General features: G+C 46.5%; 1 protein-coding gene across 4 annotated transcripts in view; it reads right to left on the minus strand.

The window, feature by feature from the left end:
- The window catches only part of sntg1 (syntrophin, gamma 1), a 105,660-nt gene that overhangs the window by 48,827 nt on the left and 32,766 nt on the right, over nucleotides 1-24,067 (minus strand). For 2 of the 4 annotated variants that reach the window (XM_066683403.1, XM_066683404.1), the window contains 14 exons: nucleotides 23,602-23,658; nucleotides 23,438-23,495; nucleotides 23,291-23,334; nucleotides 22,832-22,873; nucleotides 20,754-20,856; nucleotides 20,570-20,652; nucleotides 18,038-18,168; nucleotides 17,418-17,547; nucleotides 12,784-12,822; nucleotides 11,704-11,820; nucleotides 8,362-8,433; nucleotides 7,814-7,966; nucleotides 4,031-4,123; nucleotides 532-642 (listed from right to left, as the gene is read on the minus strand). In XM_066683403.1, coding sequence (XP_066539500.1) covers nucleotides 532-642; nucleotides 4,031-4,123; nucleotides 7,814-7,966; nucleotides 8,362-8,433; nucleotides 11,704-11,820; nucleotides 12,784-12,822; nucleotides 17,418-17,547; nucleotides 18,038-18,168; nucleotides 20,570-20,652; nucleotides 20,754-20,856; nucleotides 22,832-22,873; nucleotides 23,291-23,334; nucleotides 23,438-23,495; nucleotides 23,602-23,658 — 1,233 coding nt within the window. Of the gene's footprint in view, nucleotides 1-531; nucleotides 643-4,030; nucleotides 4,124-4,405; nucleotides 4,554-7,813; nucleotides 7,967-8,361; nucleotides 8,434-11,703; nucleotides 11,821-12,783; nucleotides 12,823-17,417; nucleotides 17,548-18,037; nucleotides 18,169-20,569; nucleotides 20,653-20,753; nucleotides 20,857-22,831; nucleotides 22,874-23,290; nucleotides 23,335-23,437; nucleotides 23,496-23,601; nucleotides 23,659-24,067 lie in introns of those variants that run through there. The other 2 variants (XM_066683406.1, XM_066683405.1) reach the window with 2 other exon arrangements.

The raw sequence follows: 24,067 nt of genomic DNA on the forward strand, positions 1-24,067 counted from the left end.
AGTTTTTAACCCCCTCAGTGTCTGGACCGAGAACAGTCCACCGACCAAAAACATCCAGCCGACAGCGTCCTGTGTCACTGATGAAGGACTAGAGGAAGAGCGACACACTGTGCAGCGACAGATGAGCTACTGTCTCTGACTCTACATCTACAAGGTGGACCAACGAGGGAGGAGTGTCTCACAGAGTGGACACAGGGTTTAAAAACTCCAGCAGCACTGCTGTGTCTGATCCACTCTACACCAGCACAACACACACTAACACACCACCACCACGTCAGTGTCACTGCAGCGCTGAGAATGATCCACCACCACATCACACCTGCTCTGTGGGGGTCCTGAGCGCTGAGGAACAGGGGGAAAGGGGGTAACAAAGTATGCAATTGTAGAATTGTACAGAGCGACCGGAGTGGACAGTGGAGCTGATAAAATGGGTGACAATAGGTGTAGATACAAGGTCATAAGGTTATGGTTGATGGGTGTATACACACACACACACACACACAGTGAGAACAGCAGGTGAAGTGCAATTACCTTTGCCTCAATAACTTTTGTATCTTGATTCTGAAAGAGAAACTTGATCTTGCTCTTTCCATCGTCCGAGGATCCTTTGAGCTGGGAGAACTTGTACCGCCACAGCACCGCCTAAAGAGGGCGACAGTCTTAACAACAGCTCTGTACGTGCTCTGAACCAGCAGAACTTTATACCATTTTTACTACAAAAAAAAAAGTACTATATCCTACTTGTGCACAAACAGGAATTCAGAGTGGAGACCTCCACATGGCGTTTAATTGCATAATGCCTTTTATTTCTGAGTGTGGTTATAAAATAGAACTGGATAAATATTTAAAAGTTCTCTTTCTAAAAGGTCACTGAAGAATATACTCAGATTTCATCCCTGTATTCCCCATTATTATTATCATCATCTTTAATATTCGACAGCTGGTTGGTGTGGTACAGTGGTAACACCATCGGCTCCCTACACAATAAGAGTCCTTGGGTAAGACTCCTAACACTGCGTTGGCCTAGCTGTAACACCACTAGCCTTGTAAGTCCCTCTGGATGAGCATCTGCCAAATGCCGTAAATGTAAATGTAAAAACACAAAATGTTCCACGTTCTCAGATGCAAATGGAGTCGTCCAAGGCTAATTTTACTGCTCATATTTTAATGTAAATGCTAAGCTAACTCTTCTGCTCTGAGGTAAATGTAAATACTAAGTTAACTTTACTGTTCTGAGGTAAATTCAGATAAATATATTATGCTCTGTTGGGGCTGGAGCCTACCGGGGCTACATTGGGCTCAAGGCAGGAACACACCATGGAGGGGGCACCAATCCTTCACAGGGCAACACACACTCACACTTCTGAGTCATCAATCCACCTACAAATGTGTGTTTTTGGAGTGTGGGAGGAATCCCACGCAGACACAGAGAGAACACATCACACTCCTCACAGACAGTCACACGGAGGAAACCCACGCAGACACAGAGAGAACACACCACACTCCTCACAGACAGTCACCCGGAGGAAACCCACGCAGACAAAGGGAGAACACACCACACTCCTCACAGACAGTCACCCGGAGGAAACCCACGCCGACACAGGGAGAACACACCACACTCCTCACAGACAGTCACCCGGAGGAAACCCACGCAGACACAGGGAGAACACACCACACTCCTCACAGACAGTCACCCGGAGGAAACCCACGCAGACACAGGGAGAACACACCACACTCCTCACAGACAGTCACCCGGAGGAAAGCCACGCAGACACAGGGAGAACACACCACACTCCTCACAGACAGTCACCCGGAGGAATGCCACGCAGACACAGGGAGAACACACCACACTCCTCACAGACAGTCACCCGGAGGAAAGCCACGCAGACACAGGGAGAACACACCACACTCCTCACAGACAGTCACCCGGAGGAAAGCCACGCAGACACAGGGAGAACACACCACACTCCTCACAGACAGTCACCCGGAGGAAACCCACGCAGACACAGGGAGAACACACCACACTCCTCACAGACAGTCACCCGGAGGAAACCCACGCAGACACAGGGAGAACACACGACACTCCTCACAGACAGTCACCCGGAGGAAACCCACGCCGACACAGAGAGAACACACCACACTCCTCACAGACAGTCACCCGGAGGAAACCCACGCAGACACAGAACACACACCACACTCCTCACAGACAGTCACCCGGAGGAAACCCACGCCGACACAGAGAGAACACACCACACTCCTCACAGACAGTCACCCGGAGGAAAGCCACGCCGACACAGAGAGAACACACCACACTCCTCACAGACAGTCACCCGGAGGAAACCCACGCCGACACAGGGAGAACACACCACACTCCTCACAGACAGTCACCCGGAGGAAACCCACGCAGACACAGAGAGAACACACCACACTCCTCACAAAAAGCCACCCGGAGGAAACCCACACAGACACAGGGAGAACACACCACACTCCTCAGACAGTCACCCGGAGGAAACCCACACAGACACAGAGAGAACACACCACACTCCTCACAGACAGTCACCCGGAGGAAACCCACGCAGACACAGGAAGAACACACCACACTCCTCAGACAGTCACCCGGAGGAAACCCACGCAGACAAAGGGAGAACACACCACACTCCTCACAGACAGTCACCCGGAGGAAACCCACGCCGACACAGGGAGAACACACCACACTCCTCACAGACAGTCACCCGGAGGAAACCCACGCAGACACAGGGAGAACACACCACACTCCTCACAGTCACCCGGAGGAAACCCACGCCGACACAGAGAGAACACACCACACTCCTCACAGACAGTCACCCGGAGGAAACCCACGCAGAGACAGAGAGAACACACCACACTCCTCACAGACGGTCACCCGGAGAAAACCCACACAGACACAGAGAGAACACACCACACTCCTCACAGACAGTCACCCGGAGGAAACCCACGCAGACACAGAGAGAACACACCACACTCCTCACAGACAGTCAGCTAGTTTTTTCCTTCTGTTAAATTACTATTTGGGAGAAACATGTTTTTCTTAGGACAGAGATGTGAGTGCAGTCTGTGGTACGGAGGTGGAAAGAGTACTAAAATATTGTATTCAAATAAAAGTACTGTTACTTTGATGAGGTTTTACTCAAGTACATGTGAAATTAGCTACTGCTAGAAGCTTCTGTTCCTCTCTCAGTAAACACAGCTCACACTGCGCTATAACGATGAAATAGAACAGAAATAAATATAAAGATGGGGCCTTTCTTGCTCTTGAAGCCGAAGTGGTCCCTTAAACACGGCCAGGGGGAACTCAGAACTCGACAGGGTGTCCCCCTCAGCGGGGTCTGCACCGGTGAAGGACTTGTCCTCCTCCACGTTTCCTGTGATTTTAGCGGTAGATCGCTCTGTAGCCCATCGTTCACTCGGTACTTTCCAGTGCGCAGTTTTATTTACGTTTTTACTCAGTAATGGATGTGATTTAAAACGTAGTGAAGTACAATTCCTCAAGTATAATGTACTTAAGTAAATTTACAGAATTTAAAAACTACTAAAAAGTACCAGTACACAAACAAACTACTCAACTACAGTAACGTGAGGAACTGTAATTCATTACTGTCCACCTGTGAGTACAGAAGAATACCACTTCACCCCTCTACACTTCAACTGATTAACAGTGTCAGGTCCGAATGTGATCAAATGTAGTGACATCAGTTACAGAAACGTTCCTGTGTTCATTAGAGTGCATTAACCCTGGAGCCCAAAGTGACGACTGTCCCGAAGGAAATGTCCCTCAGCTCTTTTCTTACTGAACAGGGATTAAAATGGGCCTGCGTGGTCCGGCTAAGTTACGAAACTTTGAGGAACAGCCACCTGGAGATTTTATTTCGGGTGTTAACTCCTGAGTATGATTTACACCTACACTGATAAAGTGTGTGTCGTTGAACCCGACAGGTGTGTGAAATCAGACCAACTACGGTGTAATCTTCTGAACTCAAGGAGATGTGCTCACCTTTGATGCGGCGTCGAAGCAGACGAAGCCCATGCTGAAGTCTATGGTGAGTCCCATGAGGTGGCTCTCTGTGATGCACGCGTAGGTTTTACACTGAAAAACGAGACACTTGGCAACGTCAGGCAGAGCAGGAGCCCACTGGCAAAAACACAAATGCTTTCTCAGAGTCTGAAGTATTTAATTAGAACGCTAAGTGTTGTACATCATTGTTAAGGGGTCTGAAATAAACAAACACATTTCTGGCTGCAGCAGCTTCAACGTTTGTGAAAAGTGGTTAAAAAAAAAAAACCTAGTGCAACTTCCTTGTTTCTGCCACACTCAGGCGTGGGAACGGGCCAGAGCGGGACGGAACACGGTTCCAGGAGTGAAAATCACCTCGGGATTGGGTTCCAGCTTAGATCTTGAGAATGTTGTATCACTATTCACGCTGGGAAACTGCGTATGGCTGTCTCTCAATAGCAGAGACATGAGTGGAACACTCCTGAGAACAGAAACAACATCGGTGTGTCTTTGTTGTTGAACACTGGAACGGTGGAAGAACATGTGAACAGAAGAATATACAAGAAACGATAGTGAGAAACAGCTAGAGCTGGTCATCCACTGCCCGTTTAGCCAATGGGAAGCCGGTTTACAGCAAGGTCCCCCTCAGTCTCCATGGTAACGGCTCACCATGGAGTGTGTGTGCGTTTAAAAGCAACACAGAGGCTCAGTTCTGAAATAATAACACTTACTGTTGATGCTATTTTTATTTAAATTGAACAAATCCCCCTCGTCTCCACAGTGGAACACAGTTCTGTTTCTTAATGAAACGTCTGTGACCCGCTTTGGTCCAAACCCCACGAGCCCCTCAGCAGTGTTCTCCCCCTGTGTAAACAGCCCCTGTTCAGAACGCCCGCTTTCAGCACCTGTTCCTTTAAATGATAATGAGCCGCTCGCTGTTCACCCCGACCCCGAGCGCACAGCAGTGAGGAGCGAGGAGCAGAAGCTCTGGTTTTTAGCCGTTTTCACTCTGTTCTCTTTCTTCTCCGTTTTTACTCAGTGCTCTTATTTCTCCGCGCTCGTTGTGTCTGTTTTGCTGAGTTTAACCTCGTCTCTGTGCTCTCACATAAACACGGGTCCAGCGCTGTGATTGGACAAACTCAGATGAGGGGGCGGGGCCATTCAAAAGTCTCTGCACTTGACGTCAGAAGCGGCGCAGAATCAGAACGACTCGTTTTATCCTGTGTTTCTGACTCAGGCGGCGCACAGAAAACTGACTGGGGTCTTGTTTCACAGTGTGTGGGTTGGTGGGCTCCAGATCCCTACATTAATATGTACATGCAGTAAACAAGGATTTATTCATATGTCTGCTTCGAGTAGACTATGAGCTCCTGGAAGCTGTTATTTTTCACACAGTCAGTCACTGGATTATGAATAGAACGCATTTTTAAGGTATTTCAGTGTAAAACTACAAAAGGGAGTTCATCCGTGAAATCCGGTCAGTTCCATCCCTGGGATAGATCTGCTGCTTTTCAATTATGTGAAATACAGGGAGATAAAACTCCAGTGCCACCTCTGGCTGGAGAAAGTCTAATGGATGAACTGATGACTAACACTTCTATAGTCTCTAAAAGTCACAGATTCACAATTACATCTGGATTCTGTACAATTTCTCCTCAGAACTGAGTCTACGAGCTCCCTACACCCTCAGAGAACACGGTACTGTAGAGGTACATTTTTGATCACTGAAGGTACAAACAGTTTAAACGTAGCTTTAAAAGGAACAACAGCGTTTAAAAACCCAGTTGTGTTCCCTAAAGGTACATTACATTCTCTTCTCCATTTCAAGTTCATTTTAGAATTGTGTCAAATTAAAAAACATAATAAAAGTCCTGGAGATGAAATGGTGCGAATGAAATCAATACAGTTTTAATAGAATTCTGTTTCGTAATTAAAGGCCTTTGAGGGTGAGTTTTTCTGACAGTGTGCACACGCGATGCGTGGAGGAAGAGAGAAGATCACACCATTCCTCTGAGGTTATTTGATCTTGTAGAAGTGTACGCTGTTAAGTCAGAAACAATCTTTTGCACAAGGCTAACAGCGCTGGTCTTAATCCTATGGGACTGTCGCTGGAGTCTGACTCCTGGTTCGTCCTGATCTAGAGTTTGTAGACTACTGAGTAATTTCCTCAGAATGGATGTCCTGAGGCAGCTGCACATGAGCCTAAGACCACCACGCTCAATGCCAAGTATCGGCTAGAGAGGTCTCTAACTCTGTGAAGCTGGTTTCTGACAAAGTCAGTTCTAAAAAGCACTAAATAAATAAACTGTGATTGAATGAGCTCTGTTCGTAAAAGCCGTGTTGTTTTTTGAAACTGATACGGGACTCGTTGTATTCCGTATTTTTGAGGTGAAACTGTTAAGACGCTGATTTGTTTGAGACAGAGGGGGCAGAGTCTCCACGGCTCCTCAACAGAGAACACATTTCTCGTTGGTCGTCATCAGCCAGAGTTATCTGTCCATCACTCAGTGCTGCAGCCAGTGGAGTCACAGTCCCTCCCACAGGGGGTTGTTTTACGGCGGCGCTGAGAGCAGCAGGTCAGAGCTGAAACACGCCGTGTCCTGGAGAAACTACATTTCATGCTCCTTCAACACGTCTGCGGCGACAGTGAAGCTGACTGTCTTTAGTCTCAGTGCGTTTCTTTATCCATAAAAATCACATTAGATCATTTCAAACCAGATGAATGATTCTCACAGACCGTAGAGGGGACAGGAGCTGGAGACACGGCGCAGAGCGTGATGCACAATTCACGTGGTGTCCGTGTGATTGTTTGTTTCGCAAATATTTAGAATGAGTTTTATTTATTAGAGCTATTCTCTCGTATGTGGACGGTGCTGAAACAGGGAGGTGAAGAGACGGGGTGGAGGTGGAAATGACGTGAGTTCATAGGGTGTGTACAGGGCTGAGGGGAGGACATGGCCCTAATAACAAACTTATGTTTGATAAACAACTTTGATTAATACGTTTTTAGACAATAATAGTGTTTTGATCCAGATTCTTTTACATGTTTATCTTGTCCTGCTCATGCGGTCTGTGCACTGGTGAACCACCCGCTCCCGCGAATGACAGCTACATTTAATCCCACAGCGAAGACTGACCCGTGAGTCCCTTGGGCCTCCCACAGGAGTGCACACCTCTAGTATAAAGATACCCCAGCGTTTGGCTCTGAAACAATGCTCTCTCGGCCCCAGGGGAACAGAGTCTCACAGGGAAGAGAGCCGGGCTCATGATCACGATCCTCGCTGTTTAAAAGAGTAGAGACTTTAGCTGCAGGAAAGTTGAGGACAAACTGCACCTATGACACTTGACTTTAGAAGAAACACTGAAGAACTTCCAGTGTTTTTTGTGACGTTTAATAAACGCACCACAGACAAATGGGCTCCAAAACTGTTGGACGGTGCTATTATAATTTAAACCGTTAATACGTCGACTGTCTGTTGACGCTACCCCTCCAGGAACGCACGTGTACATCTGGTAGTTACATAAACAACTGCATAGGCGTAGGTGTTTTTACAGAATGCAAAGCAGGAGGCAATTTCCAGAGTGAGCACATCCAAATAAGAACTGCAGGAGGACATAAAACTGTCGCTGGCACCACTAGTATCACTCCTAAGCCTACTCCACTCTGAACGGTGCCAGCATCGCCTGCCAGGTGCTGGTCTTTTCTCTTCTCCCCCTCTGCAGTGCGCCGGGCTGGGCCTGTTTCCTGCTGCAGAAAGAGCGAGGCTGAAGACATGCATCTACCTGTATTCTCTCCACCTCGAAGAAGGTGGCCATCTGGAAGGCTTTCTCCCAGAGCAGCAGCTCACTCTCCAGCTCTACGCTGAACACCACGTCCTCGCCCGTGTCCGTCTGCAGGCTGAAGCAGTGTCTCCGCTTGTCCAGCAGGTCGCCGTCCTGAAAGAGGCAGGGAGCACACGCTCAGGAGTGACAACATGAAAACCACAGAGGACAGTGAAATGTTCCTACACCAGATACACAGTATAAACACTGTCCCCACACGTACATTTTAAAGTGGCACTCATAATAATCTACAAAAACACACTATAAAGGTGCTCTTCAAAAACTCCAGCATCTTTTTGGCACGTGATTTTTAACCTTGGTTTCTTACCTTCCTCTAAAAGTTACATAGTGCAGTTTCTGCAGTGCTGAGCCCAGCGTGGCAGGGATAGAGGCTCTAATCTTGTTATTGCAGCTCAATTGGGCGTCACAATAATTTTGAAGCTGGAATTTCAAGGTTAAAAATACCACATAGTGTTGCTTTAAAGAAGCTTTCAATTATCTCCCGTTACCTTAAGAATCTTGAACATGATCTCGTAGACGGTAAAGCTCTGTTCGGCTCTGGTCCAGTCCCACGTCGTCACCTACAACATTGTGAAATACTCCCTTAGTCACAGTGCAGATCTGATCTCAGTTCAGAAGAGACTTATTTCCTGACAGAACACTAAAAGGAAAAGAAGGAGCCACTGTCATTTGAAAAAGTCCTCTTCACACTGAACCATCTACAAAAAATCATTACACCTTTCCATTCCCCGAGAAGAGGCTGAGCCCCTCTCACACTCACTGTCCGGCCCGGGGGATAAACACCGAGCAGATGAGCTGCCGACAGGAGAGACAGAGCAGAGCGCCCCAGAGAAACGCTGTGAGTGAGTGATGCAGAGGTTGTCCTCAGTGACCTCAAACAAACCAAGATGCAGCGAAAATGGTCCTCAATCTTCCGTTCAATCCATGTCCACTTTAAAAATAAAACAAGAGCAAAGAGAAACGAGGCAAGCCTAGTTCAGCCGGACCGCCATTAGCCACACAGCCGCTGTAACAGAGGTGTCTGTGGCATTTCAAAACCAGGAAAAGCCCAAAATACATGCCCTCGTCATTGGAAGGTCTGGAGAAGCTGTGGTGCTTCATATCAATGTCTGTGTTTCAGGTGGTGTTTATTCTGTGAGTGTGTTTTACAGAGAACATGGAGCAGGTAATAAACACAGAAATGAAAAAATAATATAACACCAGCATCAGTGTTTTTCTCCTTCATTTTCTTTAAAAATAAACACTAGACGATCCACCACCAAAGAACAAAGACCCAGAACATTGTGTTGATTTTAACAGTTACTTATTTATTCAGTGAAACAGGTTACAGCAGGTGAGGTTTAATGTGGCTGTGTGCAGCTCTGTGGAGTTTTATAAACACACTGACGCCACACAGAGACACACACTCACGTGAACTAAGACCAATTCAGCAGTGCTCCTCTCTCTGTGAGAAATAACACTGTGGAAATGTTGCTGAGTTCAGAGGCGTCCTGCTGAGTTTGTGAACTAACCGCCGCCGAGCCGAGGCTCTGTGAAACGCGCATGGTGTGTGTGTGTGTGTGTTCTGTTAAAAGCCTGTGGTTGCGGGGTCAGTCTGGGGCTCTGGGGGGTGCCGTGTCATATGTGCAGTGTGTATGAACCCAGCTGAAATATCATCGTTTATTTGAAAAACCCTTTTGTGCTCCGCGTCCGGGTGTAAAACGCTCTGTGATATTTGGGTGTTTTTTTCATGCAGGTTTTTATGTGCATTTTCATAATTAGCACAAACTCAGTGGATAGAAAACCGCCTTGTGTCATTTCTTAAGGCGGAATGGAACACAAAGGAAGTTCAGTTTAAACGAGTCCTAGAGAAGTATAACAACGTCAGCATGCGTTCATTTGTCTGCTTCAAAGTTTGGTTCCTGACATTTTTGAGAGGCTTTTAAAGTCGTGGAGAGTCTCTGCCTTTAAATATTTTCCCGCGACGGTGTTCGTAGACTATTATTTATTAACAATCCGACCTGGAGAAGAGCCGTCGCTGGTTTCCTCACCTCTCGTCCTGCAGCAGTCTCCTGGAGTGGTTTTTTTTTCCTCTTTTCATTTGATAGTTTTGAATAGTTTCTCTTCATCTTCTGATTATACACAAACTCTAACTGGGCACGAGGCGGAGTCATGGGGATCTTCGTTAATTTGCGGAGCCATACGCAGCGAGGGAGTGAGTGTATGGGTCGGTCCGGCTCTGTCTCATCATTTAGCATTTTCACAACCGGTTACTAGTGGGTTTACGGCTCTAACGATGCTTTGATTAAATTAATGTTAACATTTTGTGGGAGTGGCTTTGGGAAAAGAGCTGTAGGTGGGGGTGGGGTTTTCTGGTTAGATACTTTCATCAACTACCTTACACCTGCTGCTTTCTAAAGTTCCCCAGTGACCAATATCGCCCCCCGCAGGTGAACATCTCTCATGTTGATTAAACTAGTGTCTCTTAAAAGTGGAATTTCTACGTTTAGGAATGTTCAGTTTTCCGTACACAGTATAATATCCTTATTACAACATGCTTGCTTCAGGTTTAAAAAGAACAGGATGAGAACTGGGCGATACGACTCTGATCAGGTCGCCCCCTGCTGGTGAAGTGGTGCTGATGGAACGTGTAAAAATAAATAAATAAATAAATAAACTTAAAAACGGCACATATTTTAGAGTCAGTTTTCCTATTTTAATGTTCAGAGCGGAGAAGGAAAATTTCATTTTGTAAAAATATATATATTTTTTTACATTAAAACAATCAGCCTTTGTTTAATTTTTATCTTTTATTTTAAAACTAGATGTGGATTGAACAGAAGTCACACAGATTCTTCTAAAGCCACAAACCTCATTTCTAATCACCTCCCATCTGTTCTTTCCCTGTGTTTGTGGGCAGTTATTGCTAAATTTAACAGGTTAATGAACATTAAACCTTCAAACGTGTTTTGTGGAGGGACATGAATAGAAACGAGGGCAGAGGAGGAACATGCTGCGAAACCTCACACAGGGCTCAGTAGCACTCACTGGTTAAAGTTTAAAATAAAAATATAACAAAAACAAAGCTGACACTGACCTGTGGATAGCTGCAAAACTCTCAAATGCTTGAGTCTTTTAGCATCGTACCTTTGATCTTCCCTCACAGTCTTCAGTAAAACAACTTTGAATCCTCATCCACTTAGAAATTAAACGGAATGCCAACCTTTTGAAGAGTAAAGCAGTGCATTTGCTAATTTGTTCCATTTTGACTGAGGTCAGAAACATCAAGCGATCTCTAAATGACATCAAAAGCTCCGGATTAATCTAAAACTTACAGCATTATTGATGTTATGCTCCAAACAATGCGGCTTAGTTGTGGGCGGTGTCTTTTAAAGGTAATTGCTGATTGTGTGGGAGATTAGATTTGATTAAATGGAGTGCACTAGATATGACATCATCAAGGATGCGTGCTTTTAGCCCAAACAGAATGAGCAGATTAATGGATTCTCCACGGCCTCACGTCGGTGGAGAGGACAGCAAACACGACGCTGCAGAGCGGCGATAAGTATTTGGATCGTAATAAGAAACACATCCTCCCAAAGGCGAAGCTAAAGTATGAGACAAGGCTGATACAGAGCCCTAATGATGTTACAGTGATGAAATAATGTGATATGGTGGGTGTAATTGGGCAAAGTGCTAAACGCTGGTTACTGTGGCTTAGGAAATGCTTTTTTCATTAGTCCCCACTAAGGTACCAGCCTCCTCTGCTACATATCATTTTAATTAACAGTGAATGGCGCACACACACACACTCTCACACACACACACACACAGCTAGCTCAGGTGCTCACCGGTGGTGCTGAGAATTTAAAAAGAGATGAACCTCTCAAGGCCAAGAACTTTGGTGTGTACATTCGGTCCTGGACCAAGTCCGGCTCTCTCTCGTCGACCCAGCCCATGTAAACGATCTGGAAAAGAGGAGCAGATAATCACAGTCACGCTGAGGTTATTCACCAATAAAACTCTTCGACTGCGTTCACACAGCAGCTCAAACTCAGATTAATTGAGTTTGAGCAAATCAGATTAGTTTGAACAAACTAATCTGATTTGTTTGTTCTGCTGTTCACACTGTCTCTATAACGTGATCTAGATCTGTATCCGTTTGAACAGATCACGTGCCAGAGGACAGTGTTTCAGGCGCCGAGCAGAAGGAAACATCCATCTGTTTCACGCAGAGCAGTTTCGATTTGGGCCACTTTTACCTGCCGTGTGAACGCAGCCTCAGGGTGAACTCACACTGCTCCCAGTGCCTCGTTAATTCACTGGGAATAAACACTGACTTCCACTGAACGTTACAAAAGTTGCTATTTTCTTCATGTGACGAATGATTACGATCAGTTCCTGAGTACATGAATCCTAACTCTCTATTTCCTCTCGGGCTGTGGCTCAGAGCTTTAGAACACGCTCGTCCTCCACGTGATTTCATACTGGAGTTGTGACGATGGTAATGATGATGACGATGATGATTACGGTGTTGATGGCGATGCTAAGAGAGTGCGAGATGCAGCACCACTCCGTCAGCCTGGCTCTCTGCGCTGCATTAGTCACATGCTTCACGACGCAGGACGCTGAGGTGTCACAACACATTTCTGTAATTACAATCAATTCCAAGCTTCGAAACGCAAAACTGGGACATTTAGTTCTTGTTTGTTCTGCTTTAATGCTCGGAAAACACGAAGAACCGGGTTCACGTGAGTTCAGTCGGGGGAAACCAGGGTCTCTAAAAACTCTGGGGTTGATCTAAAGACGAGAGCACGGCTCTGCGACGGCACGGCGGTGTTGCCTCGGTTCATGGTTTGGTTGATGTTTTGGTTGTTTATCACTTCCACTACCTTCACATTCCACATGAAAGATGTAGGTGAAGACGTTACCTGTTGATTCACTGGAAAGTTTCTATTGATCTTCTTCACCTGCAACAGAGCACATTAGATTTATTGTTGAGGCAGAGTCCTGGTGTTAGATGGTAGATGCTGAGCTGGTACTTCCATGGAACTCACTTAGAAAAAAAGACTAGAGAAGTAGCATCCTGTCTTTTTGATTATTTCTTATTTCTTCATGAAGACAGTGTAAATGTAAAAGAAAACCATCTGCAGAAAGTCAACCAACAAATCAATACTGAAATCCTGGCCCTGACAAATGCACTCGTAAAGCAGCAGTTGTTTTCAGAGGGTGACAGGTGTGGAGTAGTTTAGCCCCTGGACTCTTTTACTATGGGACATTTCTGTTGTAGTCCACGCAGAATGTGGACTGGCCTTGTCTCACTGAAATAAACAAGGCCCTTCTGAAAAAGACAAAGTCTGGATGGAAGCACGTTGCTCCAAAACTGCTAAACTTTCATTTGTGGACGCAGTGATGAACTGTGCTCACAGACAGTGGTTTTTGGAGGTGTTTCTGAGCCACTACAGTGCGTCTGTTTTTAATTCAGTGCTGTCTGAGGGCTCAAAGACCACAGTCAGATAACACTGGTGTTGGGCCTTGTCTCTTGCACATAGAGAATTCTACAACTCTTTAAATATTTTAATGATACCATGTGCTGTACATGAAGACAAACGTTCTTTACTATTTTAAGTTGAGAAACTTTATTCTTGAATTGTTTCACCTTTGTATATAGAGTCTTTCACAGAGTAACGAACCCCTCCCTATCTTTACTTCTGAAAGACTCTCTGACAGCACTTTTTCACCAAAAGAACCAGTTCCGTACCGGTTTCTTGGAACCTTGGTTCTTTCAGAGGGGAACCGAGGATACGTCATCAGCAGGGGGCGCTGCTGTGTCTAAATACAGCTCCAGGGCCACAGATAAACGGTCAGAGTCATTGTTTATTCTCTGTTCACCGTGGAGTCAGATCAGAGTGAGAGGCGTCCTGCTGAGGTCGTGAACAGCGGAGAAACGTAACCAGCGCAGAGTCACAGCTCTGACAAACGCTCACTGTGTCGCTCCAAACACAGCCCCAGAAACACACACAAACGGAGCGTGTTCCTGTTTTATTTCCTATTATTTATGAAACGGTGTAAATGACCCTGGGGGATAACGCTGTGTGTGAGGCTCTGAGCTCTTTCCTGAACAGACCCTCCACACACCGCTCCACACGGTTCACTCCGAAAACCAAACTTTTCTTTGGTTCCAGGTGGGAACTAACTTTTCTAATTTGTGAACCAGTTTATGTCGGTAGAAACGTGCTGAACTGTTCCAGAACCGTTCTGGTTCCTCATTGGTGAAAAATAAAAAAAAAATTTAGATGCCCTTTTCAAACCAATCATGTCTCTAAACAGATATTTTTCAAATAACAATACAATTTCTTAGTTTCAGCATTTTGTGTACAGTTCTGGTTAAAAATTCGGGATCCAGTGGAAAACCTTTCCAGAAGAAGAGTAGACACTGGGTACATCTTTCACACCTGAACTCTTAAAGAGAGCTGGATGTTTTCAAGAGGTACACTGCATTAAGCCTCATTGTGAAAGACGCTTCAGAAATTTTACATAAAAAAAAACCCTCTCTCTAATTCTCCTCCACTTAGCAGGGCTCTTAAGGCTGAGGGCTGTAAAATGATAAAAAGGAGGCGAGCTTGTCCGCTCTGTGGTTCTGTAGAACCTCTCCTGATCTCAGATTGTTAGACGCAGGGCAGCCGGGGTCTTCATTATGAGCGGAAATTAAAAAGGCCACCAAGCCCCGCCACCTCCAGCGTGGCCTCGGCCCTGATTCGGCGGGTGGACGCTCTGCTGTCGTAGAATGACCTTTGCATCGCCTCACCCCAATTACCCAGCGACCAGATAACGGCCATTTCTCGCAAACGGATCTACTCCACGCCCGGTCATCGCTGCCACTGCTGCCCAGAGGCTTGATTTATCATTAACATTTCTACTGGCTCCGTCTCCCTCATTACACCAGCCACTCCTGGGCTCCAGTGTGAAATTAGAGGTGTCGTTTTGGCTGAGATTCACGCTCAGCTGGCCGGTCTTACAGAGGGTGTACCGTGAAGTGTGTGTCACCGCAGCTTGTGGAGGAGAGCTGTATTCCTGGGTCATCACGCTTGAGAAGATTCTTAGCTGCGAGCAACGGGCACTGAAAATAGACCGCTGTGAGATGGATAATTCAAAGAGTGCAAATAACAAAACAGATTCCCTAAGATTAGACCAGTGGGGGCTGCTCTGAACGAAGAAACTCAACGAGGCCAGCAGCTGCAGTTCTATAGAGAACGGTATAATGATAATCACATTAACGTGCAACTATCTGGCATTGTACAACGTGTCTTCCGCATTTAACCTGTCTGTAGCAGTGAACACACACACACACACACACACACACTAGTGCACCAGGGGCTGTGAACACACACCCAGAGCGGCGTCATCCCCGGCACCCAGGGAGCAGTGCCTTACTCAAGAGAAGAGGACAGTGCTGTTCCTTCACTTCCATCACCCCCAATTATCCAGGCGCTCGTGGAAATAGAACCCACAACCTTTCAGTCATAAGCCCTCTTCTCTAACCATTAACCCTTCACACACATGTGAAACTCACAAGTCCAGAGAGAGGAACTGTGTGACCTCTGATCATAATCTCGCTTGCAGTCTTTTTTTTTTTACCCTCTCGATTTTAAAAGGTTCCTTCAGGCACTGAGCTTTTTCAGCACTCGGGATTTAAAACGGGTGGGGTTTAACAGTTTGGGGGCGGGGTCACAGACGTGTTCCTCAGTAAATGCTATTGGCTGATGTCTCCTGGTCCTGTGACTGCCCCCACCTCCTGGGAGAAGCCCCCAGGATCACAGAGCTGCTATTTTCCCCCCAGAGTCCAGAAAGTGTCGGGACAGGGTCATAACCCACTGTTTACAGCAGATTGAGATCATAGTAATGTGTGGTAAACACAGGTGGAGATTACGTTTGCTGCAAGGTGTTAGAAAACTGAGAGGTTTGACTCTCTGAATCATTTGCCAAGAGTCGATTCCTACTTCCAGATGCTCAAAGAATCAATTAGGGTGGGGGTTGCCTGCTGTTCACTAACTATATTTACTTTATATTCCACAGAGAGGAAAACCCATTTGAGAATGAATAAAGAGAGGAAACGAGTGAGATTACGATCAGTGCGCAGGCAGATTCTCTCAGGTTTGTGAGACAGATATTTATGTTAAAAGGCTTATATTTTCCACCTGGTGTTTTTGCACTCTCTACTTTTGATACTGAAGTGACGGCATAAATATTCTCCCCCTCCTCCAGAGTGGAATATGTGCTGCCCACAGTTCCCATTTCTGACGTCAAGTGCAGAGACTTTAGAATGGCCCCGCCCCCTCGTCTGAGTCTGTCCAATCACAGCGCTGGACCCGTGTTAATGTGAGAGCACAAAGACGAGGTTAAACTCAGCAAAACAGACACAACGAGCGCGGAGAAATAAGAGCACTGAGTAAAAACGGAGAAGAAAGAGAACAGAGTGAAAACGGCTAAAAACCAGAGCTTCTGCTCCTCGCTCCTCACTGCTGTGCGCTCGGGGTCGGGGTGAACAGCGAGCGGCTCATTATCATTTAAAGAAACAGGTGCTGAAAGCGGGAGACAGTTTATTTAAACCACAGAACTGTGCTCCCTCGTGGAGAAGGGGGAGAAGTTTAAATGTCACCTTTAAGTTTAAACCCAGAGTTGTGCTTAGAGTCAACCCCTTAGAAAGATACCTAACCATGCTAGCACAGCTAACGGAAATAAAATCACAGAGGAGCTCCTGTGGGGGGAAAAACACAGGACCCTCTGTTTAAAAGGTTTAATGTCATTTAAAATATCTCTGTGTATTACATTAAATTGTATTTATTCCAATCTCAGTGTTTTTTAAAGGAACAGGTGCTGAAAGCGGGCGTTCTGAACAGGGGCTGTTTACACAGGGGGAGAACACTGCTGTGGGGCTCGTGGGGTTTGGACCAAAGCAGGTCACAGACGTTTCATTAAGAAACAGAACTGTGTTCCACTGTGGAGACGAGGAGAATAAGTCCCTTTTAAAACAGTAATGCAATCTAACACTACAGTACAACACAAACCAGATCACAACATCTCTCCCATGAAACCAAGGGCTGCTTCTGAACGGTGTGGAGGGTCGGCACCCTTCAGCCCTTCAGAGCCTCTGAACATGCTCTAATTGGCTTGTCGGTCCGTGACAATGTGACTGCATAATGCAGGGGTCTGAATAATAGATCGTTCAAGAGCAGTGATTCAGAGCGCGGAGGAGAATGTAACTACATGAATCTGCTGGAGTTTTTAAACCCTGTGTCCACTCTCTGTCCACTCTGTGAGACACTCCTCCCTCGTTGGTCCACCTTGTAGATGTAGAGTCAGAGACAGTAGCTCATCTGTCGCTGCACAGTGTGTTGCTCGTCCTCTAGTCCTTCATCAGTGACACAGGACGCTGTCGGCTGGATGTTTTCGGTCGGTGGACTGTTCTCAGTCCAGACACTGAGGGGTTTAAAAACTCCAGCAGCACTGCTGTGTCTGATCCACTCTACACCAGCACAACACACACTCACACAGTTATACTCACGTTGTGCTTGGTCAGAGCGGATATGGTGGAGGCTATTGCTTGGAGCCAGTCTGTGCATTCCTCCGCACTGGGGCTCTGGATGACCCCACTGCAGACCCCATCCACGGCGATGACTTGAAAGGCATTTTGTCTGAGGAGATTAACACACACACACACACACACACTCCTGAGAGCTGACACTCAAACGAAAAAGCCAACAAGTTTCAGTTTTACACTCTAGATTAATCCTATTTCAAATTAGCACTTTATTTAATGACTCCAAGGCTGTGGCTCCTAAGGCCTCCTCTCTCTCCCTGAGCCCAATTTGACTCCAGCTTGTCTGAGAAAATGAGTACATCGGTGTGTGTGGTATCACAGCTGTGATGTTCTATATTATGAAGTGACGCGACGGTAATTAAAAACTTTGTCAAACCAAATCATGGAGAGTGCTAATGCTAATTTAACAAGGCTCTGTAGTTCACGCTCCTCGAGTTTCCAAAATCAAATTAGGTTGTTGTTGTGTAAAAACAATAATAAAAACAGCCTTGAAGGAACACCGTGCGCCGCAGGCTGTACCAGCCCCGAAAGCTTGGGGAACGCCTAGCGAGCAGGAGTCTACGGCGAGGTTCTGCTTGGCTCACCTGCAGATGTCAGAGCCGGGGACGTACTGCGACAGTCGAGCGTGGAGGAGAGGGATCAGTCGCAGATCCACCCATCGCTTCTCCCAGCGCAGCCCTGGTGACGTGGGCCAGGACGAGCAAGACAGGGTGTCCTGAGCGGATAGAAACAAGGGTGAGAAAGGGTTTCTGCCTTCATTAGAATATCAATAATTTACCAAGGGAAATGTGGTTGAATATTCCAGAGTAATAACAAGGTGTATTCCCCATAAATGTCTGGTTCCCTTTTGTGAAGTAACAACAACTCAGTAGCTGCAGCTGTAACAAGACAGAGAGAGAGAGAGAGAGAGAGAGAGAGAGAGTGAAAGTGTGAGTGTGAGTGACTGGATGAGTGTTTGAGACTGCCCACAGGTGTATGAGAGAGTGAAAGTGTGAGTGTGAGTGTGAGTGACTGGGTGAGTGTTTGAGACTGCCCACAGGTGTATGAGAGAGTAAAAGGGTGAGTGTGAGTGACTGGGTGAGTGTTTGAGACTGCCCACAGGTGTATGAGAGAGTGAAAGGGTGAGTGTGAGTGACTGGGTGAGTGTTTGAGACTGCCCACAGGTGTATGAGAGAGTGAAAGGGTGAGTGTGAGTGACTGGGTGAGTGTTTGAGACTGCCCACAGGTGTATGAGAGAGTGAAAGGGTGAGTGTTTGAAACTGTCCACAGGTGTATGAGAGAGTGAAAGGGTGAGTGTGAGTGACTGGGTGAGTGTTTGAGACTGCCCACAGGTGTATGAGAGAGTGAAAGGGTGAGTGTGAGTGACTGGGTGAGTGTTTGAGACTGCCCACAGGTGTATGAGAGAGTGAAAGGGTGAGTGTGAGTGACTGGGTGAGTGTTTGAGACTGCCCACAGGTGTATGAGAGAGTGAAAGGGTGAGTGTGAGTGACTGGGTGAGTGTTTGAGACTGCCCACAGGTGTATGAGAGAGTGAAAGGGTGAGTGTGAGTGACTGGGTGAGTGTTTGAGACTGCCCACAGGTGTATGAGAAAGTGAAAGGGTGAGTGTGAGTGACTGGGTGAGTGTTTGAGACTGCCCACAGGTGTATGAGAGAGTGAAAGGGTGAGTGTGAGTGACTGGGTGAGTGTTTGAGACTGCCCACAGGTGTATGAGAGAGTGAAAGGGTGAGTGTTTGTGACTGGGTGAGTGTTTGAAACTGTCCACAGGTGTGAGTGAGTGAGTGACTGAGTGAGTGTGTTTAACTGTTCAAGTGGTGAATGATTGGGTGACTGTGTGATGTTCAGGGTGTGTTCCTCCCTTGCACCCAGCGACTCTGGTCATGATGAAGAGTTTACACATGATGAATGAATGAGTGAATGAGATGAGTGGAGTTGTTAGAGCAGGGGAACTGCAGGGTCTTGTCTCTTGTGTAAAGCAGCACTGTGTCAGAGGCAGCGTAAGACAGATCCTAATAACGGATTCATTCAGCTCCATGTTCGTCGTTTTACGGCTGTAAAAAGAAACATCTGTCCAACGTTTCCCTCACGACACTGTCACAGAAAGGCTTTCAGACCTCAGCCATTTGTGCTGCTCGTGGATGGTGCGGTGCAAACGTCAGAGAACAAACCTCAAGACTCGTTTTAACCCTGAACTGGATAGAGGTTAAAGATAATGAATGAATGAATGTTCCCCCTGCATCTGCGTCACAGGGGTGTGCTCCACTGCCTTCACTACCATCACCAGAGTTGCCAGGTCTGTGTATTTTAAGCGATGTTTGGCTTTTTGACTACAGCTCAAATTTATACAGCAATGGTCTTCATGAGATTTTCTATGAACAATCAGTTAAATGAGATCACGCCACTAAGCCCATGTATAGTACACCATCTACAGGCCATTCTTGGTATTACTGCTTGAACGTACTACCTGTAGCCTTAAAACTACAGCACTTTTACGCCCCCCTCAGGAACTGCGCTTGAGAAATGTTACGGTTTATTGTCCCCACAACATTAAAATAAACTTCACGCCATCCATTACCTTCTGGAACACCTGACACCAAGGTGCAACTCACCACCACAAAAACAGGCTTCTAAGACTGCTCTGCCATCCCTGGTATCAGAGTGTTTTCAGGTATCGACGATATGCAACGCCTATGTATCGTATCGTTATCGGAACTGAGAACGTCAGATTGGTGCCACCCTACAGCGTGTGTTGTGGGGCGAGCAGCAGATGGAGAGTGCCACAGGCCGCAGCCAGGACTGAGTTCTGCCAAAATGTCGCTGTGGTAGACTGCATTAACAGTAGCTCATCTGTCGCTGCACAGTGTGTGTCGCCCGTCCTCTAGTCCTTCATCAGTGACACAGGACGCTGTCGGCTGGATGTTTTTGGTCGGTGGACTGTTCTCAGTCCAGACACTGAGGGGTTTAAAAACTCCAGCAGCACTGCTGTGTCTGATCCACTCTACACCAGCACAACACACACTAACACACCACCACCACGTCAGTATGCAGAGCAATAACAGACTACAGGACAGTGGACAGTGAGTGCAGAAAATTGGAGGATAATCCGTGCATTACTCACTGTGTTGTTGGGGTGGTAGTTCAGATGTAGCCCACTGTCACAGAGAGGAGATGATGTCCCACTGCTCTGGTCACTGGGGACACCTGGGGGACAAAGGAAACATCACTGAACAGGTAAATCACAGACAACAATCCTGACCCCCCCCCACACACACACACACACACACACGGAAATAAATACATACAGGTGCAGTCTTCACAGAGCGGCAGCTTTAAAAAGGCAGGCGTTCTCTTCAGGAAAGACACGGTCAGAGTCACCTCCTCCCCAGCGTTCCGTAAAACCTGGACCTGAAGGAGGAGGAGTTACTGTAAACGGACTCGGAAAAGATAGGACAGGCCTTTGGAAAAATACACTGTCTTTAAAGGAAGATTCTGTATTTTAGCTCCTGAGCTCGCACTACAGTTACAGAGTGTACAGGACTGCCCTGAACCCAAGGGGGAGGGGTGGTCTCCTACCCCCTCAAAAGTTACATAGTGCATTTTCTGAAGTGGTCAGCCCAGAGTAGCAACGACAGATGCTTCACGCTCCATGTGAAACATCACAGTGATTTTGGAGCTTAGCTCCTGGAGGGATTTTTTTTGAGAGTTTCAGCACTGTTTCAGTTTGCTCCGTTTGTAGATCATGGCTCTGGCTGAGGTTTTCTGGAGTTCCCGGAGCATCAGAACTCTCTCTCTCTCTCTCTCTCTCTCTGTAGAACTGCCCTTTATATCTTTTGATTCCTGAGCTGCTCTTTGAGATCTTTTGAGGCCAATTTATGCTTCTGTGTAAATGAATGCAGAGTCTACGCCGCAGCCTGTAAGTGCCCTTACACTTGTGCCTTGGTGCCTGCATCGCTCTGCAGTTACACTGCCAAACCACTAGGGCTGAATCTCAAATATCTTCCTCCACCTTTCGTAGTGCACTTTTATAAATCCTTGCGCGATTTATGAGTAGAGCTGTCTGCGTCTCTGTAGATTGGAGAAGAGGAGTTGATATTTCTGGACTTCCTCGGTTAATCTCTCCTCAACTTCATTGTTCGTCCGGCTGTGGACCAATCACAACTGTTGTGGGAGGTGAGTGTCAGGCTACAGCATAGGGTTCAGCATAGGGTTGGATCCACATGTTGCTCACAGTGCAGATTCAATGCAGAAGCATACACTGGTCTTTAGTGGACATGACTCTGCTGAAAACCGTTATTTAGGGTTCAGAGCAACAGAGTTGGGCCGTATCACGTTTCCACGCTGTCATGACGTTTGCAATTATCACTGCAGCATACAGACACCAGCAGGAAGATGTGGACATGTTACAGTGTGAAGTTTAATCACACTGCAGGAGCTCAAAGAGCAGGCAGAGTGGGGTTTAATCACCCGGCTTTAGCTCGAAAACCAGGCAGAGTGAGGATAAATCACCCGCGGTACCTGACCAACTGAGAGGAGCAGGTTCAGCGAGGGTTAATCGGCCAAAGAAGCTCACAGCACAGATAAAGCTCTGTTAAATCATCCCTCGGTAGCCACCGTAGTCTGAATCCCCCTGGCAGAGCAGGGGTTAATCAAAAAGAGAGGGATGTTCCTCTTACTGTGAGCCAATAAAAAAAATAGGGGGGGGGGGTGTGATCACTCTTTGGTGTCCATTAGACATGTGACCTCAAACACCCGTAACATTCGTCCCGGACATTACTCGGACTTTATCCTGGGAAAGTCGCCGGCTCAGCGCATGTGGGAACGGAGCTGGAAATATTCCGGCATTTCTCCTGGAAAACTAAAGCGTGCGTTTCATTTTCCGTTGTGAGAGCGTGTTTCACACAGAAAATCTCTCGCTGTGTGCTGCACGTGTAAAAATATGAAGCGGCGTTTATGAAAAAAGCAGTGCGAAGACGCGCGAGAGAGAGAAAGTTCGAGAGAGCGAGCGAAAGTGCATGTGACACTGAGTGAAAGAGTGAGAGGGTTTTGACTTTGGGAGGAGCTTCACGTTGTCATGATGTGTGTGAATAATTCATCCTGATTCAGATGTAATTCATGTGTTAGCCACAGGGCGGCACTGTTGAATAAAGAGCATAGGTGATGGCCCAGTGGCTTGCCATAGCACTTTCGCTCACTTGCTCCAACTTTCACTTTCTAGCGTCTTTCCACAGCTTTTGTCATTAATGCAGCTTCATATAAAAGGACCGCTCCGGAACATCTCCAGACCCAATACTCCAGAGTTTCTGTAGAGATGTGTGAAATGTGTGAAAAAGCCATATCTGTGATGTCTAAACCCTTTTTAATAGAAATTAAGAACACATACCACTTCTTCATGGCGATAACTCCTCACGTTGATCCCGTTTATCTGCAGAAAACAACACAGGAATCACAGCAGAGACAAGAGACACATCCCCAATCATCCGAGTCCATCCAGATACACAGCCTTTCTGAGGATTTGATCAGAGAAAGGCACTGCTGACTGGGATCATTTACCTTTCAATCACACAACTAAGATCAATGAGACAAGGACATAAAGACACCCCGCCCTTCAAGTTCAGATAACGGACACCAATCCAAACCAATTGTACGGGGGAAGATCTGCTGAAAGTTGCAGCGAGGCCTGGGCTGCAGGAGAGGGGGCGGGCCTCGCAGCAGGGAAGTAAATCAATCTGTTTATCCCCTACGGGAGCTCCAGTGTCCTTCAGACTGAAATATTAGTGCAGTGTTACCAGGGACAGTGACTGACAGGGAGGTTCGTTTGAGGAGGAGGAGCCGGTCTCACCTGGAGAATCCCATCTCCTATGAAAAGGAGACCAGAGAGCTCAGCTGAGAAAAAGAGAAGAGCAAATAGCAGTCAGAGAGATAAACAACAGAGTAAAGAAAACGCAGTAAAGAAACACGTACGCAGGAGGAGGAATAAACAACTTACCCTTCTGTTCTTTTGATATTTTTGAGATCACAACTGGGATTTTATGTTCCGCACCACCCTGTGATAAATGGACAGAATCACCTTTATAAGTGTGTGTGTGTGTGTGTGTGTGAATTTTAAGCAAATTATGAAGCTGGGAACAGCATATCATTCATGCAAATTACCTTTATACTCAAGCCAAACCCTCCTATTGTCTGCCGTCGTATTGTTACGGTTCGTTCCTGTTAAAAACAAAAGCACCTGAGGTTATGTTGTGTGTGTGTGTGTGTGTGTGTGTGTGTGTGTGTGTGTCATATCTACAAACCCCACGTGCTGAAAATCTGGAGATTTTATAAAACACTGTAAAAACAGGAATCTGTGATGTGTTAATTCTCCTGAAGCTTTATTAAAACAAACAAAACACACTCAAAAAAATGATCTCCAGTACTGTTTCGTAAATGAACACATTTAAACTAACACCTGCAACACGCTCCAAACAAGTCAGGAGTAAGGCCCTCGTTCAAAAAGAATGGTGTGATCTTACGCAGAGAAACGGAGTCTTTCACCATAACACTGTGGAATATTTAGGAACCATGTCGGACAAGAGCGGACACCACAGAAAGGGACAGTCCACACAAAATCACTCACGGT

Source organism: Hoplias malabaricus, chromosome 10 (assembly GCF_029633855.1).
Source record: "Hoplias malabaricus isolate fHopMal1 chromosome 10, fHopMal1.hap1, whole genome shotgun sequence".
Taxonomy (NCBI): domain Eukaryota; kingdom Metazoa; phylum Chordata; class Actinopteri; order Characiformes; family Erythrinidae; genus Hoplias; species Hoplias malabaricus.